The sequence below is a fragment of the Onychomys torridus genome, chromosome 8 (assembly GCF_903995425.1).
Source record: "Onychomys torridus chromosome 8, mOncTor1.1, whole genome shotgun sequence".
In the NCBI taxonomy this organism is placed as follows: domain Eukaryota; kingdom Metazoa; phylum Chordata; class Mammalia; order Rodentia; family Cricetidae; genus Onychomys; species Onychomys torridus.
In genome coordinates this window covers 73,199,188-73,218,950 of record NC_050450.1, presented here as the reverse complement: position 1 = coordinate 73,218,950, position 19,763 = coordinate 73,199,188, and the positions used below count along the sequence as shown (strand labels likewise).

General features: G+C 39.1%; 1 protein-coding gene across 1 annotated transcript in view; it reads left to right on the top strand.

Moving 5' to 3' along the window:
• The window catches only part of Usp32 (ubiquitin specific peptidase 32), a 152,570-nt gene that overhangs the window by 102,743 nt on the left and 30,064 nt on the right, over positions 1-19,763 (top strand). Inside the window, exons 17-26 of the mRNA XM_036195555.1 lie at positions 2,103-2,257; positions 3,665-3,746; positions 4,888-4,962; positions 6,907-7,045; positions 7,280-7,385; positions 8,365-8,538; positions 10,368-10,542; positions 10,984-11,135; positions 15,924-16,035; positions 18,333-18,544. Of these exons, the coding sequence (XP_036051448.1) occupies positions 2,103-2,257; positions 3,665-3,746; positions 4,888-4,962; positions 6,907-7,045; positions 7,280-7,385; positions 8,365-8,538; positions 10,368-10,542; positions 10,984-11,135; positions 15,924-16,035; positions 18,333-18,544 (1,382 nt within the window). The remainder of the gene's footprint in view (positions 1-2,102; positions 2,258-3,664; positions 3,747-4,887; positions 4,963-6,906; positions 7,046-7,279; positions 7,386-8,364; positions 8,539-10,367; positions 10,543-10,983; positions 11,136-15,923; positions 16,036-18,332; positions 18,545-19,763) is intronic.

Genomic DNA, 19,763 nt, shown 5'->3' with positions numbered 1-19,763 from the left:
GTGGCTGCCTGTTTAATGAGCTAAACCGTGTAGACTCTGGGACTCTTTTCTTTTTGTGGCCTAGGACAGTGGAGATTGGCTGGGGCATTATGCTTGCCAGTGCTTCTGAATCCTAGAATGGGATAGTTTGATACTCCAAATTTGTTTCTTACTTTTAAATTTTATTCCTGACTAATTATAAAATCAATCATTAATTATTTTGAATTTTATGAAACTGCTTTCTTGCTGTAATCTTAAAACTAATCCTCTGATGTATAATTGAAAAAATCTGTTCTTTTGTTTTAAGGGTTAGTCTTTGCTTGCTAATAAACAAAGATTTGCTTTGCTACTTGTATAAAAAATCGTGGTTGAGTTTTGTTCTGCCATACATGGTGTGCTTCTTGGTCAAATACTGAGTTATTACCACTGTTCACTAGGCTTTTTAAAAAAAATTACTCCTTTCGCTGGGCGGTGGTGGTGCACATCTTTAATTCCAGCACTCGGGAGGCAGAGCCAGGCAGATAGATCTCTTTGAGTTCGAGGCCAGTGTGGTGTACAGAAAAAGAGCCAGGACAGACACCAAAACCACACAGAGAAACCCTGTCTTGGGGGAAAAAAAATTACTCCTTTCAAAGAAAGATCTATGCAAACCATTCCATACCATTCCATGACTGTGATAACTTAGGTAGAGTTAAGTCATTATTCCTTAGATGGCTTTTCAGCCTATCTTAGCTGAGTGGGTTCTTCTTAAAAAGCAAATGATAGTTAATAAGACTTACTAAAAATACAGTTCATGGGAGAAAAATAACAATTACCTAATGGGTAAAAAATAACCTGAAATGTCTACATGTACTACAGCAGGGTTATATTGACATGTTTAATTTCTCCTTTTGCTTGGAGTTGCTTAACAAAAATCTAGCCTCTCATAGTCAGAGATTAACATTGTAAAATACAGCTTTTGTCTAGATTTTTGACTAAGAAGTTGACCAGTATTTAGCACATTTACACCCTGTCTTTGATTTCTATAATGCCTTGTCATTTTATTCCTCTGTGTTTTCCATGTATTCAGATTTAGTATATTTAGCATCTGTATGTACAGTAAAGTCCTCAGATCAGCCCTCTAAGAGCCTGGAAGACACTGTACCAGCGGTCTTTTTGTTTCTACCATAGGGCTTCAGGAAGTCAAGGTTGTTATGTTGCCACCTAGTTTTCAACAAAATAATTGTCAGGAAAGCTTCTGGGCTCCATTTAAGAATATTGTCTGGCCTTGTATAACCTGTACCAGTTTCTCTTCGTATGACTGCTACCACATAATTGGGCCACTTAATGACAGAGATTGGTGGGATTAGTAATTCTGAGTTTTAAGAACTAGATTAAGTGAACCTGTGGAATTCAAATTCTGTTCTACTTTAAGCCCCCTCACTTTTCCTTTTATTTTATTTTCCACTTCTGGCATTCAACTCATGTCTTTTGCACATTCTAAACAAGCATTTTATTCCTGAGCTAAATCCCAGCCCCCTCCCCATTCTTAAGCAGAATTTTATTTCATCTTGCTATTAAGTATGACCAAACTGAGAACAGTCATATGCTGATGTCAGGTTTTTTTTATCATCATGTTCTCATTCTTGGAATCAAAATACGTCAATTATTTGGATTGCTACGCTCTTATTTTTGTTCTTTCAGAATTGAGGCGTTAAGATACTTGGGTCATGGGTTGGGGATTTAGCTCAGTGGTAGAGCGCTTGCCTAGCAAGCGAAAGGCCCTGGGTTCGATCCTCAGCTCAAAAAGAAAAAAGAAAAAAAATATACTTGGGTCTTAAGTTTTCTCAAGTAGCCCCCACTTTGGTTTCTTTGAGACACGATCTCATGTAGCTCAGACTGATCTTTATGTAGCTGAGGATGACTCTGATGAACTCTTAATCCTTTTGTGCTGGGATTACCATGCCCATCCGTATTGAAGCTTTTCATAGTATTCTTCATTTATAAAATTATTATAACTTACTTCTTATTTCTCATCATTTCCTAAATTACTATGGTTATTATAGCTGAGGCTGGTGTTTTATGTTTGTTTGTCTGTTTTTTTATGTCTCCTTTTTTCCTTACCATAACTACTATAACTATAGGAAACGTACCCTCTCCAAATGCACCTCTAAAGCGGGTGTTAGCCTATACTGGCTGTTTTAGTAGAATGCAAACCATCAAGGAAATTCATGAATATCTGTCTCAAAGGCTTCGCATCAAAGAGGAAGATATGCGACTGTGGCTATACAACAGTGAGGTAAGAAGCATCCCAGTCACGAAAAGTCTGCTCTTAAACCATGCAGGGGAGATAGTCCAGTGATAGAGCACTTGTTCAGCGTATACTAGGCTCTGGGTTTAAAAAAGGATTAAATCATCTTTCATAAATAGGAGAACTTGTTTGTAGTAGTTATGCTAAAAGCCATATATGGGGTCTCTATGAAAACGTTAGACTTTTAAGTTGTGTATACATTCCAGACAGTGGAATATATACAGTTGTGTGTGTACATTCCACGCCTTTAATCCCAGCACTCGGGAGGCAGAGGCAGATGGATCTCTGTGAGTTCCAGGCCAGCCTGGGCTACAGAGTGAGTTCCAAGACAGGCACCAAAGCTACACAGAAAAACCCTGTCTCCAAAAACCAAAACAAAACAAAAGTTGTATATACATACATGTGAACATTTGTCACCTGAGATCATAACAACAATTGATCAGCATGGGCAAAGCAGTACTATTTTTTAAAGATTGCTGTGGCAATTGTGTTATAAAGTAACAGCAAATAGTCTTATTTTTTTCTTTTATTTCATTATGTTTTACCTGCATGTGATGTCTGTACCACATGTATGCCTGGTGCCCATGAAAGCCAGAAGAGTGGTCAGATTCCCTGGAACTGGAGTTACTAAGGTTGTTAACAAAGGGTATGGGGAATGGAGCCCTGGACCTTTGCAAGGAAAAACCACTGAGCTATCTCACTGAGCTATTTCTTGTTAGATTTATTTTGAAGTTGCTTATATATGTTAAAAATACGACAATGCAAAGTACATAGTAAAAATTTTTCATTTCCATCTCTGACCTTTATCTCCCACGCTCCTCAGAGGCAATGCTATTAAATGCTTGTATGTTCCTCCCAGTGTATTCAGTATTGTACTCTGAAGCTGGGTTGTAAGGATACTTTTCCCCGTTCTCTGTTCTCTACTACATTTTTTCTTATGTCCTGCTTTAGTCACCATTGAAGGCATAATCATATAGGAATTAAGAGCACAGTTTGTGTGCCCAAGAGAGAAAAATGTGGGTAGCAACAGGTAATTCAGTTGCAGGATATAGTTACATTGCTAGGAGTTAAATCCTGACTGTGCCACTTGTTAGTTGTGTATCTGAGACAAGTCATTTAACGATCCATACCCCAGTTCTCAACGAAAAGGGAATGGAGATTTCTTTTCTGCAATTTCTGTTGTCTCAGTGAACTTTGGTTTGGTCTGCGGTGACTTATCTTCACTCTCCACAAATTGCATACAATTTTGTTCATTCCTTCACTTTGGCACCTAAACTGTAGATTTGAACAGCTAAATATATGTAAAATGAATTATGTAAGTACAAAGGAATTGTTATTTTTGTATTTTTTTCAAGTCCACTAGCCAAATTAACAGAAACATTTCCTCTTCTACAGAATTACTTGACTCTTCTGGATGATGAGGATCATAGGTTGGAATATTTGAAAATCCAAGATGAGCAGCACCTGGTAATTGAAGGTACAAAATAGAAATACACATCTATATTAGATAGGGGCAGGGGCAGTTGTAGTAGTGGTGATGATGTACATGGGGGAGTGTTTAATTTTGTAAATGCATTTTTGAGAGGTTTGGGGAAAGGTACTTGTCCGGGAGGGTTGTTGTTGTTTTGTATTTTTGAGACGGTCTCTTATAGCCCAGACTGGCCTTGAACTTCACTGAATAGATGAAGAAGACCTTTGACTTCTGATCCTCCTGCCCCTGCCTCCCAAATGATGTCATAGATTGAGTTTTAGTTTAGGGTAAGACTTTACAGAATTACTCACTAGGAATCCCATTTTATGTTTTTTTTCTCAAGATAGCACTATATTCCTTATGTTAAAGCAGCCCCACTGAATCCCTAGTGTGCTTCTTACCTACTAGATTGTTTCTAAAGAGTGGCCTGTCTATAATGTAGCCTTAGGCTGACCAAGGAAGGAAAATGTAGGTGGCAACAGGTAAATTCAGTTGCAAGTTAGGAAATTTTATAAAATGTTTATACTTGCACTTTAAGTTTGAGTGAGGATGCCAACATTTCCCCCAGTACTGGGGATTGAACTTAGAATCTCATGCATTTTAGGCATCCCGCCCACCAAGTTTTGTTCTCAGCTCCTCTCTTAGATTCTACTATTCTTCAGCACTGGCCCCTCACCAACAGTGCTACTTTGGCGCTCACCCATAATTTACACATGGCACATTCATGTTGAAATTGTGGTGTCTTTCCCCAGAATGGCTCATGAAAACATTGCTAGTTGCATGTGATGAAATTAGTGGATTACCTCAGCGATTATTAATTTAACAAAAAGATTTTCATATTTCTAATTTTTTTGTGTGTTTATTTCTTTGATTTTTTTTTTTTGTTGTTGGGTTTTGTTTGTTTGTTTGTATTTGCCTTTTGGAGACAAGGTTTCTCTGTGTAACAGCCCTGGCTGTCCTGGAACTCTCTTTGTAGACCAGGAAATATAAAGAGTTGGAATGGTTTTCAGACCTAGTTACTAAAATTTGCTTGATTTTTTTTTTTTTTTAATGCTCTGATAATAGAAATAACTTTTTTTAATGTAGCAATCAAATGACTATGAATTGTATGATTAAGAAGTTAATACATTCCAATCTGTCTTTCCAGTTCGAAACAAAGATATGAGCTGGCCTGAAGAAATGTCCTTTATAGCAAATAGTAGCAAAATAGATAGACATAAAGGTAAGTCAGTGTATATTATTTTTACAGACTTACTTCGTTTAGTTGGAGATACTCTCACTATATCATCTAGGCTGTGCTTGAACACTTGAACTTGATCCTCCTGTCACCTCTGGAGAGGCCACCAAATTTAACTTAGACAGTTTTGTTCTTGTTGGGTAAACTTTTTCAAGTTATTTTTCAGATTTCTTTCTAACTCTGTAATTAAATAGTTTGTATACTGGATGTGGTGATATATTTTTGTAGCCCCAACTCTTGAGATAAATCATAAAGCAGAGATCCAGAGCAGTCTCAAAGTAAAGCAGATCAAAGTAAAGCTCTGTCTCCCAAAAAAACAAAACAAAACAAAACAAAAAAAGTCAGGGCCAGGATGTTAACTCGGATTGTGAAGTACATAGCATACAACTGTGAGGATCCAAGTTTAGATGCCTAGCACCCATGTAGAAATTTAGGCACTGTGGTACACACCTATAATCTCAGCACAGCGGAGAAAAAAAATAGAAGGATTCCTGGCCAGGCAGCTCACCCAATTAGTGAGCTCCAGGTTTAGTAGGAGACCATATCACAGAAAGTAAAATGGAGGAAGAAACCCACATCAACCTCTGGTTTTCAAATATCCAAATATTCAAACATGCAAATAATTATTCACATACATAATTTGTTCGTTTTAAAAACAGTGTCTTGTGGGAAGTGATGGGGTGGATATGACCAAAATACATTGTATACATAGATAAAATTCTCAAAAAATATATTTTTTTTAATTTCTGAAGTTTATTTTTTTACTTTATGTGTAGGGGTGTTTTTTACAAGTATGTCTGTGCACCACAGGTGTGCCTGGTATCCTTAGGGTTCAGCATTATTGGATCCCTGGAGCGGGGACAGTTATGAACCTCCACATATATGCTGAGAATCGAACCTAGGTCCTCTGGAAGAGCAGCAAGTGCTCTTAACTACTAAGGCATCTGAACCATCCCTCAAAAAATAAATGGTTTTAAATTTCTTTTTCTTTAAATCTAAAATCTTACTCTGTAACCCAGGCTACATGATTTTTCTAGGGCAGCCTCCCTGGTGCTAGGATCATAGGTATGTACAACTGTGCCCAGCATAAAGTCATCCTTGGAGAATTTAATTCTTGGGTGTTTTTCTTGTTGTCTTAAACAGGGTCTCATATTGAATTCTTAATCTTCCTGCTTCACCCTCCCAGGTGTTGGGATTATGAGCATGTGCTACCATGCCTACCGCCAGATACCAACATCCACACAATTAAAAACAACACTTGGCCATTTCTAGGTTAGAAATGAGCAAGGATCATCTTGCTTGCCAAAGAAACTCCATAAAAAAGTGATGTAAAAGACCTGATTAAACATTGTTTTAAGCCAAGTGGTGGTGGCACACGCCTTTAATCCCAGAGGCCAACCTAGTATATAGAGCAAATTCCATAGCAGCCAAGGTTACATAGAGAAGCCCTGTCTTGGAAAAACAAAACAAAACAAAAAAAAATGAAAGTAAGGTTAAAGAAAAAACTTTCACCATTCATCCAACTAAAAGAATTTTAAAATCACCATATTAAGAAGCCAGTGTGGTGACACATGCCTATAATGCCAGTACATGGAAGGTTAATGCGGGAGGATTCCTAGTTTGAAGCCAACCTCTGATACTAAATAAGTTTCTGTCAAAAGAGAAAGAAGCCGGGCGGTGGTGGTGCACGCCTTTAATCCCAGCACTCGGGAGGCAGAGGCAGGTGGATCTCTGTGAGTTTGAGGCCAACCTGGTCTCCAAAGCGAGTTCCAGGACAGCCTCCAAAGCTACAAAGAAACCCTGTCTTGAACCCCCCCCCCAAAAAAAAAAAAAGAGAAAGAAAGAAAAGAAAACTCAGTTGAATACAGGTAACTAACTATTCCACAGCATGTTGCTATAGCTAGGCCTTTGTCTCATTATTTGTTGCAGTTCCCACAGAAAAGGGAGCCACAGGTCTGAGTAACCTGGGAAACACATGCTTCATGAACTCAAGCATCCAGTGTGTTAGTAACACACAACCACTGACACAGTATTTTATCTCAGGGAGACATCTTTATGAACTCAACAGGTAATCTTTTTGACCCACTGGCTTTGGGTCAAAGTTTATCCTCTAGTTTTGATCTGAATCCAATATTGCTTAAATCTCTTCTTCCTTTAACTTGAAGGAGAAAATGTTATTTCATTGCCTTATCGAATATGACTTAAGGGCCAAGGGATATGTCTCTTGATAGGTAGTTTTGTGCCCATGTGATTGTGAATTATGGAGAATCTTTGGCAACAAATTTCCCTCTCAAACTTCTAGGACAAATCCCATTGGTATGAAAGGTCATATGGCTAAATGCTATGGCGATTTGGTGCAGGAACTTTGGAGTGGAACTCAGAAGAATGTTGCCCCATTAAAGCTTCGGGTAAGCAGACTAAAATAATATGAAAATATGTAATTCTCTAATGAATCTTTTATCACTTCTATTGCACATTTTCTCTGTTTAACTTTTTTAATCAATTTTTAAAATTTCACTAAGTATCCTAGATACCCAAATTTGTATGTGTTCAAATAAATGCAAAATACTGCTGTGTATGTAATGAACAGGAAGAAAAGATCAAAGAAACAGCACCTCTTTGAGACATTGTTCATTTTACAGATTTACCAACTGCTTTACTTGTATGAAGAGTAAACCATTTTGGTGCTCCTTGACTGCTAGCATAGACCACCTAATTATACCTGATATATTTTTTTACTATTTCTATAAATGCAAATTCATAAATACAAATTAAGTATCTGTGTGAATAAAGAACTGTTTGCTTCAGTGGTGTTTTAGGGTTCTATTCCTGTGATGAGACATCATGACCACAGCAACTCTTATAAAAACATTTAATTGGGGCTGGCTTACAGTTCAGAGGTCTTGACTAATTATTATGGTAGGAAGCATGATGGCACACAGACGAACATAGTACTGGAGAGGTGGTTGAGAGTTCTACAGCTGGATCAGCAGGTAGAAGCAAGAGAGAGGTACTGCACCTGGCTTGAGCTGAAACCTCACATCCCACTGCCAGTGACACATTTCCTCCAACAAGGCCACACCCACCCCAACAAGACCATACCCCCAATAGTGCCACTCCCTATAGGCCTTTGGGGGCCATTTTCATTCAAACAGATGGTATCAGACTGGGAAACACCATTGGCCAAAATGCCTGTCATTTTTTTGGTCACTTAAGATTAAAGTTAGAGTAAATTCTTATCCAGAATTTGTTTGCTGAAATAGAGAAAGACTAAATATTATGCCATTTACTTTCTTTCTGATGCTTATCTATGATTGAATTATAGAACGTGCTTGTTCCAAATTTTATAAGATAGGAAATAATGACAGCTACTGTTCATTTTTATAGTGGACAATAGCAAAATATGCTCCCAGGTTTAATGGATTCCAGCAACAAGACTCCCAAGAACTTCTGGCTTTCCTCTTGGATGGTCTTCATGAAGATCTCAACCGAGTCCATGAAAAGCCATATGTGGAACTAAAAGACAGTGATGGACGACCTGACTGGGAAGTGGCTGCAGAGGTTTGTTAGAGTGTCTTTTGTTGTTTTTAAAAGGTCTTGTGTTCTACTGACTTAGCTCAACATTTTTTTTTTATGCCTTTTGGTGGATAAACTGAGCAGTGTATGTGTGCACAGGCAATGTAGAGATTAGAGGTTCAAGTTAGATGTCTTCTTAATCTATGTCCCACCTTGTTTTTAGATGTGTCTCTCACTGAACCTGTAGTTCACTCATTTTGCAGACTACCTAGCCAGAAGGCTCTAGGGATCCTCCTGTCTCCACCTCACCAGTGCTGGGATACAGGCAAACACTTAGGTTAATACTGAGTCTGTCTGTGTTTTGTTGGCCAACTGTTCCTGAGCATGTGCCTGCCATGGGATATGGTTAACATACCCAGTGTCACTTTGTTCGAGAAAACTAGTTTTGACAGTCCTAGCAGCTATCAACTGCGCATTGGGCCTTGGATTTTATGCCCTCTTCCCCTTGTCTGTTCTAGGATGTTGTCTGGTTTGAACTTAGGCAGATCTCCTGTGTGCTATCACAGTTTCTGTGAATTCGTATGTATGTGCACCCAGCCCTGTTGTTTCTGGAAAACACTGTTTCCTTGAATTCTTCCACCTCTGTATCTTATCTTTCTGCCCAACTTCCTCATAGATCCCTGAGCCTTGAGAGCAGGGGTGTGATAAAGACATTCTATTTAGTAATGACTGCTCCAGAGTCTCTCAATCTATGCATGTTGTTCCATTGTGGATCCTCTGTCTTAATTCCCATCTACTTCAAGAAGAGGCTTCTCTGCCGGGCGTTGGTGGCAAACACCTTTAATCCCAGCACTCGGTAGGCAGCGGCAGGTGGATCTCTGAGTTTGAGGCCAGCCTGGTCTACAAAGCGAGTTTCAGGACAGGTGCAAAGCTACACAGAGAAACCCTGTCATGAAAAAACAAAAAACAAAAAAAAAGAAGAGGTTTCTCTGATGAGTGTTTATCAAGGCACTGATCTATGAGTATAACAATATGTTGTTAGGACTCATTTTATTGCTATGTTCATTTAGTAGAAAACTGTAGGTTTTCCCATAGGGCCTATCACCTATCTAGTCTCAGATCCTTGACCTCATTAACAGTGTCAAATTTCATCTTATGGAGCAGGCCTTATGTACAATCAAAAGGTAGGTTGGTCACCCCTAAAACATATTGTGCCACTATTGCATGAATGGGTATATATTGCAGGCAAATCACTATTATAGTTCACAAGGTTCATAGCTGAGTAAGATTGATGATTACTTTTCTCTTCCTGTAGTGTGTATAGTGCCTTCTGGTATTATAAACATGAGTCAGTAAAGGTGAAGCTTAGAGTTAAGTACCAGCTCAATTTCTCCATGTTCAGTTATATAACTCTGTGATAACTTCAGGTTGTAGAGGTAACAGATAGTAGTGGCAGTAACCTGTGATGTTTCGGGGAGTCTATGAGACCTCTTTGGCCAACAATTCAAAAAGATGTAACCCATTCCTGGATCTACAGGTTTTATTTGGTAGTATATGGTGTGTAGTTGGGTCTCTTTATGTAGCCCTGGCTGTCCTGGAACTTGCTGTGTTGGCCAGGCTGGCCTCAGACTCACAGAGATCTGCTTGCTTTGCCTCCAGAGTGCTAGGATTAAAGATGTACACAAACCATGCCTTGCTTGGTTTTGAGTTTCTTATAAAAGTAATAAATACAATGTTCAGACCACAAATACATGTGGCACAATTTAAATTTGAACAAGAATTTTCTATGGTTAGAGTTTAAATCCAATCTACTTAACCAGTATTTTTAGATTGTGTTTGAATTTTGAAAATAAAATTTCGTTTTTCCTTCATAGGCCTGGGACAACCATCTAAGGAGAAATAGATCAATTGTTGTGGACTTGTTCCATGGTCAGCTAAGATCCCAAGTGAAATGCAAGACATGTGGGCATATAAGTGTCCGATTTGACCCTTTCAATTTTCTGTCTTTACCACTTCCAATGGACAGTTATATGCACTTAGAAATAACAGGTAGGTCACAGAGTTCTGAAAAAAAAGATTCATTTTCATTATTTTCTAGTATGAATTTATAGTTTATTTGTTGGCAATGAGTTATCATAAATATGAGTAGTCAGCATGTTATAATTAAGCACTCCACAGTAAGGCACAATTTCAGACTCCAAAGATTTAGAGCAGGGCCCGTTTGTTTGTGCTCATTGGTGCTTTTCTTTATTCCAGTCAGAGCAGAAACTCTTTGAAAGCTTATAAAGCCAATCAGACTTCTTTGTCAGATGACTATAAAAAATTCTTATTTTCACTCAATAGTATTCCTAAGTTTCATTTTATCATTTACATATAAAAATTCTAGGCTAAAATATTTGCTACTTGCAAGTCAGATATATCTGTTGTGGTATTATGTAACACTTTCATTGTAACCTGAATTTTACTAATAAAAAGTCTTTTTTCTTTTAGTAATTAAATTAGATGGTACTACCCCAGTACGATATGGACTAAGACTGAATATGGATGAAAAGTACACAGGTTTGAAAAAGCAGCTAAGTGATCTCTGTGGACTTAAATCAGAACAAATCCTTCTTGCAGAAGTACATAGTTCCAACATAAAGGTAATATTAATTGCTCTTTCTAAGAAATCTGACTCTATTCTTCAAAGATAGGTTTCTCAGTGACATCAGTTATTATATTAATGTCTTAGTATTCTATTGCTTAGCTCCCACAGTCCACATAATCACCCTCAGCACCACTGTCTTTCAAGCTCCTACTAGAATGGCCCCATTAAGCCCTGCTTAAAGCATTTCAATTGCTTTCCTAATCCAAAGTTCACATTCTACAAACAAGCAGTACGGTCAGGCCCATCACAGCAATACCCCACTTCTTGTACCAGCTTCTGTCTTAGTTGGTGTTTTGCTGTGAAGAGACACCATGACCAAGACAACTCTTCCTCTTTTTTTTTTGTTTTGTTTTGTTTTGTTTTTTGAGACAGGGTTTCTCTGTGTGGCTTTGCTCCTTTTCCTGGAACTCACTTGGTAGCCCAGTGGCCTCTGCCGATTAAAGGCGTGCACCACCACCGCCCCGGCCCCAAGGCAACTCTTATAAAAGAAGGCATTTAATTGAGGCTTGTTTACAGTTTCCAAGGTTTAGTTTACTATCATCATCACAAGGAATCATGGTGGCATCTTGAATATTATTAAAGACCAGCCTTAATAATCTTCTTCCCAGGGGCCCAGAAGAGAAGCTACAAATGGCGAGAATTATTTTTGGGAAATCTAAGCATACCAAGATCTTTGTCCTTTTACTTTATTCCTCTGGGATAACATCCTATCTATACAGCTTCAGTTCTGCTGTCATGCCTAGCTCCTCTCTTGCCTGATTTCTCTCTACCTTTATCTGCTGTCCCCTCTAAGTTCTGTCTTAATTCTCTCATCTCAGTTCTGCCCCATCTTGGTCTCTCTCATCTCATTCTTCCCCATCTGGCTCTTCCTCATCTTCCATCTCATTCTAGTTCTCCAGTCAAAATCTCCAAAATCCTCCCTAAGTTTCTGAGGCTTACAGTTATATATCCATGCAAAAGCGGTGCTCTAGCCAAAGCAAAGTCACCAGACTTGAATTCTTACAGGGTTATAAAGGCAGACAAGAGTTTTCTCAGGCCGGGCGGTGGTGACACACGCCTGTAATCCCAGCACTCAGGAGGCAGAGCCAGGTGGATCTCTGTGAGTTCGAGGCCAGCCTGGGCTACAGAGCGAGTTCCAGGACAGGGACCAAAGCTAAACAGAGAAACCCTGTCTCGAAAAACAAAACAAAACATAACAAAAAAACAAACAACCACAACAACAAAAAACCCCCACTAAGGCTGTATAAGAAAGGAGGGTCTGAGTTTATTTTGCCTTAATTCCAGAGATTGTTTGGCCTTGGATGCTTGATAGGTATTTCAGATAAAATACACTGTTATGAGTTCTTGAAAGCATACATAGCATACAAGAAAATCATTGCAGGAAATCGGCTAATATATATACAAAAGCTAAAATATCACCAAGACTTCTTAGCCATGGCTTGACCTTTGGAGACGTCCTTGACCTTTCCAAGAAGTAGTTTTTGTGATAGTAGCTGGGTTCCATGACATTTTCCTGCTGCCTGCAGCAGTGGCACACAAGCAGATATGTTGCTGGAGACGTAGCTGAGAGTTCTACATCCTGATCAGCGGCATTGAGAAGAAAGAGTGACAGTGGGCCTGGCTTGGGTTTTTGAAACCAAAAATCCACCTCCAGTGACACACTACCTCCAAGAAGGCCACACCTCCTAATCCTTCTCCAATAATGCCTCTCTGTAATGACTAAGCATTCCCTATGGGGATCATTCTTATTCAAACCACCACACTTAAATAATCAAGGGGAGATACGAAACAACAAAAACAAGGGCCAGTGAGATGGCTGAGTGGGTAAAGGCACTTATCCCCAAGTCTGATGACCCTAGGACCCACATGGTAGACATGGTAGCTGACTCCTGAAAGTTGTCCTCTGACTTCCACACATGGGGCTGTAGTGTGTGTGTTTGAGTACACACACACTAAAGCCAAAACAAAAAAATATGTGTATATCATTCTCCCTCTCTCCCTTCCTCCTTTCCTCTCTCCTTTTTTCTTTTTGAGACATGGTCTCACTGCAAAACCCCAGCTGTCCTGGAGCTCACTATGTAGAACAGGCTGGTCTCAAAATCTTAATAAATCCACTTGACTCTGCTGAGATTAAAGGCATTTGCCACCACCCTCAGATTGTATGCCATTTTCTTTTCTTTTTTTTTTTTTTTTTAAACTGGAGCTGAGGACCGAACCCAGGGCAGGCAAGCACTCTACCACTGAGCTAAATCCCCAACACCTTCGTTTTTCGAGACAGGGTTTCTCTAGCTTTGGAGGCTGTCCTGGACTAGCTCTGTAGACCAGGCTGGCCTCGAACTCACAGAGATCCACCTGCCTCTGCCTCCCCAGTGCTGGAATTACAGGCATGTGCCACCACTGCTTGGCTCTTTTTTTATTTATTTATTTATTTTTATTTTATGTACATTGGTGTTCTGCCTGTGTGTTTGTCTGTGTGAGGGTGTCAGATCCCTAGGAACTGGAGTTACAAACAGTTGTGAGCTGCCTTGTAAGTGTTGGTAATTGAACCAGGGTCCCCTGGAAGAACACCCAGTGCTCTTAACAGCTGAGCCATCTCTCCAGGCCCTGTTTACCATGTTCAAATCAAGAAATTTGAAAGGGCTGGCCACTAGAACAGAGGAATAATAAATGATAGTGGCATTTTGAGATAAGGGAGTTATCTAGGGCTGCTCATATAAAGGGTAGCTATTTTAATATATGGTTAAGTTTTCCCCATCAACTGTCACTAGAATTTTTCTTCAGTTACTTTCTATAGTTTTAAAATTTTTTATTCCTTTTTAATTTTATTTTTAATTATATGTATTTATATGTATCTATGTGTGGGTATGTGCACTGGAGTAGAGGTGCCTTCAGAGGCCAGATCCCCCTGGAACTAGAGTTACCTGATGTAGTTACTAGGAATTAAACTCAGGTCCTCTGGAGAAGTATGTGCTCTTTTTTTTTTTTTTTTAAATTTATTATATTTGTGTTTTAATTTTACACATGAGCCATGGGTTCCCCTGTCCTCCCCCGTCCCGCCCCCATCTTCCCCCCAGCCCCTCCCCTCCATTCCCATCTCCTCCTGAGCCATCTCTCCAGACTTCTTTTCTTTTTGATGTGTGTGTATTTTGCCTATATATGTTTTTGTACCATGTACATGTCTGGTGCCTGCAAAGGCCAGAAGATACTCCTAGAATTGGAGCTACAGACAATAGTGAGCTTCGATATAAGTGCTGGATTCAAACCTGGGTCCTCTGGAAGAGCAGCCAGTATTCTTAACAGCTACACCGTCTCTCCAGCTCTTCTATATTTATGAATATGTATTTATAAACATAGATCAGCCCTTTACACTAGAAGCTTTTGTTTTAGTCTCTTATGCAGTCACAGATCAAAGATATTCAGATAATAAAATACTGCACTGAACCATGTTTAGGTTTTTTTCCTTGTCATTATTCCTTAAACAATAATCTTTACAACTGTTTACATCAAATTTTTTCCTGTTATGAATTATGTAATGGTTATTTGAATACAGTGGAAGATATGCATAAGCTATATGTAAATACTGTTCCATTTTATAATGGACTTGCATCTACAGATCATGGTGTCTGAATATGCACTACATATGTACCTGGGACCTGAGGAGGTCAGAAGAGAGCAGTGAATCTCTTGGAACTGTAGATTCTGGTGGTTGTGAGGTGCCATGTTAGTGCTGAGATCCAATTCTGGATCATCAACAAGAGCAATTGTTTTTTATTGCTGAGCCATCTCTCTAGTCCCCTTTGTACTGTAGGTTTTACTTTTCAAAATGCTAAAGAATTAGAAAATAGGAAAATACAGCTGTGGTGGCACACGCCTTTAATCCCAGCACTGAGAGGCAGAGGCAGGTGAATCTGGTCTACAGAGCAAGTTCCATGACAACTAGAGAAACTATGTCTCAAAATGGGGGGAAAAAGGAAAAAAAAAGAAAATTCACCTTTCTCCTACCTTCTAATCATTGTGACTACAGATTTGTGCCTTCTGAACAGAGCCCTACCAGGTTGACATTTTTGTTATTGTTGTTTTCTTGAAACAGAGTCTCACTCTGTGTAGCCTTGGCTGACCTGAATCTTACTGTGTAGATCAGGCTGGCCTTGAACTCACAGAGATTTGTGAGTCTCTTCTGGGATTAAAAGTGTGTGTCACCATACCCAGGCTGCATTGATTTTTGGTTTCTTGGGGACAGGGTTTCTCTGTGTAGCTTTTGTGATGTCCTAGATCTTGCTCTGTAGACCAGGCTGGCCTCGAACTCACAGAGATCCACCTGGCTCTGCCTCCCAAGTGCTGGGATTAAAGGCATGCACCACCACCACCCGGCCTTTTTATATATCTATAATATAAAGAGATCTATTGGGGTTTGCAGTTTAGATAGTTGAGACAAAAGGTTAACTTTCAATCACCCACAGTATACTTCCTTCCCATGGACAGGAATAAGAGTTTTCTTTGGGCAGGGGGTGTGAATTATAAGTTACTTTATCCAACATTCATCTTTAGTTGGCCAAGGAAAATTGTTTTACTGATGTGGTGGTGCATATCTTCAATCCCAGCAGAAGTAGAAGCAGGCAGATCTCTGTGAACTCAAGGCTAGCTTGCTCTACATGGTGAGTTCCTGAATTCCTGAACAACTAGAGCTACATAGTGAAACCTTATCTTCAAAAAAAATGCTATATATCACAGAGATAATTTTTTTCTTTTCCTTTTTTTCTTTTCCTTTTTTCTTTTTTTGTAGAACTTCCCTCAGGACAACCAAAAAGTTCGGCTCTCAGTGAGTGGATATTTGTGTGCATTTGAAATTCCCATTCTTGCATCTCCAGTGTCAGCGTGTAGTCCAATACAGACAGGTAAGGTAGAATTAGACTTAATTCTCAGGATCTCAGTATTAAACTTTGGTCTAGGGCCAGCAAAACAGCTCAGCTTGATGAGGGGACTTGCAGCTAAGCCTGATCCAAGCCTGATGACCTGAGTTCAGTCCTCAAGACTCACATAGTGGAAGGAGAGAACTGACTCCTGTAAATTATTCTCTGACTACCACATGTATGCTGTGGCATGTGCTTGCACACACATACATGAATACATACATAAATGTAATAATATTTGGACTAAGAATTAATATATATTGTTTGTTTGTTTTCTGAAACAGGGTTTCTCTATGTATCCCTGGCTGTCCTGGAACTCTTTTTGTAGACCAGACTGATCTTGAATCACAGAGATCTGAGTGCTGGGATTAAAATCACAGCAGGAACCTTTGACTGGAGCTTTTTGTAGGAATTCTAATATAATCATTTGACTCAGATTTTTCTTTTGATTGATGAGAAATCTAAATTTCACAACCTGTAAATAAACAAGCTAAGTAATAGCTCTTAGCTCATAAACATACCATTAGTATTCCATCTCTTTTAACTCTGTTTGTAATGGTGAGATGGCACAAATAGTATGAGAGGAACATAGTACCAGAAAATAGAGACACTAAATTTAGTAATAGGAATCTGTCTGTCTGGTTACTACATAGTCCTTTGGGCTTCATAAACTTTGTCCTTTTGTTGTGGTGCTAAGTGTCTAACCTAAGATCTTAGACATGCTAGTCCAATGTTACACTATACCTCTTGGTAGCATTTTGTGTAAGAGGACTTTCCTGAGGAGACCCCACATATACATGTCTACTAACCCCAAAAAGTAAAAGCATGAGATCAGAAGTAGTGACTGCACTAAAGTCCAATTTGGTGAACCAGTGAGTTTGTATTGGGGTTACTTACAGGAGCAGAGATGACTCAAAAAAGCAGCTCATCACCTAGAAGCCCTCCTTCCCCTAGTGAAGACTCAAGAAATCTGTATCCTGGAGCCCTCTGCACAGCTTGAGGCAGCTCCCCAGTCCAAGAAATCTCTACACCAGCATCTTAGCTGTTCAGAGTCTCCTTCCCCACATTTATTTACTGCTTTTATAAGGCTGCAAAGGGCCTCCCAGAGTTTCACAAGTTCCCACTTTGTCAGACATGTGACATTTTATTTGTTGCTTGATCTCCTGGCCTTCCCCTTTCCTCTTAGGAAAATGTTTCAGTTGGGAGGAAAAATGATATACAATATAGCCCTTAGTTTTTTGACACAATGTGTATCTCACATTTGTCCAGATCTCACTGTTTAGTCAGAGATACCATCAAATTCATGATCCTCCTGCCTCTGGCTTCCAAGTACTAAGATAACAGGTGTAAACCATTATGCCCAGGGATTCTTCCTTGACAGGTTACTATTAGATTAATTCTCCTACTATAAAGGACTTCATAAGAAGTGATGCTCCTCTCACTGGCATGTAACAGTTATGGTGATGGTGAGTTAGTAGATAATTTCATGTTTTCTATTAGAATTGTTTGATGGGTCTTTGCAATGATGGAAACTAGCATCTCTGTTGTCCAATACAGTATCTATCACTTGCATGGGCTATTGAGCACTTGAAATGTAGTTATTTAGACTAGGCCTTAGTCACTAAGGGAATGCATTTTTATCTTTGTTTTCATTTAAAAATTAACAGTTGGCTTAGGGCCAGATTGAATAGAATATTTTGAGAATAGGAAATTTTAGAGGAAAGAGAAAATGAATGGTAGAGATGTTTGTGCAACACATGATACTCTTGGGATTGCTGCAGAAGCACTACTTAACAGTTACCACACTTGTCTTTCTTTGTCCTTTAGTCATAAGTGTGAGTTATAAAAATAAATTCTAGGGCAGTGGTGGTGCATGCCTTTAATCCAGCACTCAGGAAGCAGAGGCAGGCAGATCTCTGTGAGTTCGAGGCCAGCCTAGTCTACAGAGTGAGATCCAGGACAGGCACCAAAACAACACAGAGAAACCCTGTCTTGGAATAAATAAATAAATAAATAAATAAATAGATAAATAGATAAATAAATAAATAGATAAATAAATAAATAAATAAATAGATAAATAGATAAATAAATAAAAGTAAAATAAGTAAATTCTAGACTTTAAATTTTCCAATAAATAGAATTATTTGTTGGTCTGTGAGTTTTCCCTGTCCTGAATTAGGGAGTCTATACTGTCAATGTTCAAAACACTTATAATACTTGAGAAAAGAAAAAGATGATGGTGATACAAGGTTATGATACTGTGCACATCTCTAAATTTATAGATTGCTCCTCTTCTCCATCTACAAATGGACTGTTCACCCTGACTACCAATGGGGACCTGCCTCGACCTATATTCATCCCCAATGGAATGCCAAGTACAGTTGTACCATGTGGAACTGAGAAGAACATCACAAATGGAGTGGTGAATGGTCATATGCCACCTCTTCCTGATGACCCATTTACAGGCTACATCATTGCAGTCCATCGAAAAATGGTTAGTTAAATGTTGGGCAAGTGATTACTGGTCCTGTCAACTATCACTGGTGAAATGCAACCATTTTGTCTCTTCCTCATCTTTCTTAAATGTACTCTCATTATATCATATATGATTATTTAAGTGTTAGAATCAGGATTCCTTGTCATATGTGGCTGCTATTATATGAAATGACTTTTTTTTTTTTTTTTTGGAGCTGAGGATTGAATCCAGGGCCTTGCGCTTGCTAGGCAAGTGCTCTACCACTGAGCTAAATCCCCAACCTCGACATTCTTTACTGTTAAGAGGCAGCAGAATGATAGATGGAGGGTGTTGCACACCTGCAATCCTCAGCACTGGAGAGGCTGAGGCAGGAGAATCATGATTCGGAGGCCAGCCTGGGTTACATAACAAGTAAAGGCTAACCTGAGCTAAGTATTAAGAACATGTCTCAAACATACAAAAAATAAAAGAGTGAACTGGGTAGCCAGTACACCCAAGTACTGCTTTCTTCTAGAATGTGTGTCCTACATGTATAGACTTATCTCTGCCATATAAATGTGAGCACCTTTGGAAAAGGTTTTATTATTAACATTGTGTGCTTTTTGGAGGACACAAAAAGGTTTTTTTGACAAGTTTTTTGTAATTCCTCCCTTGCTAAACTAGCCTTCCATTGAAGGCTAACTTTTTAATTTTTTTCTAATTAAAAAAAAGTGAGGGTGGGACTGAAGAAGTGATTCATTGGTTAAGAGCACTAGCAGTTTATGACCTATTATAACTATAGTTCTAGGAGACCTAGTATCCTCTTCTGGCCTCCATGGGGGGCCTATACACGTAAAATAAAATAAAATAAAAATAAATCTTTTATAAAAGATTTATTTTTATTTCATGTGCATGGGTGTTTTGCCTACATGTTTGTCTAATCTTGGAATCACAGACAGTTGTCAGCTGCTATGTGGGTGCTGGGAATTGATCCCAGGTCCTCTGGAAGAACAACCCATGCTCTTAACTGCTGAGCCATCTCTCTAAGCCCCACCCCCCTTTTTTATGTTTGGGAGGAGGAGGTTAATGAGATGGCTCAGTGGTTACAGCACTTGCCAGGCAACCATGAGGACAAGAGTTTGGATTCCCAGAACCTGTGTAAATGCCAGGTGGGTTGTCTTGGCCTACTTGTCATTTCAGCTCAGAAGACAGAGACAGGAAATCCCCAGGATAAACTGGTTAGCAAGACTCGTTGTAT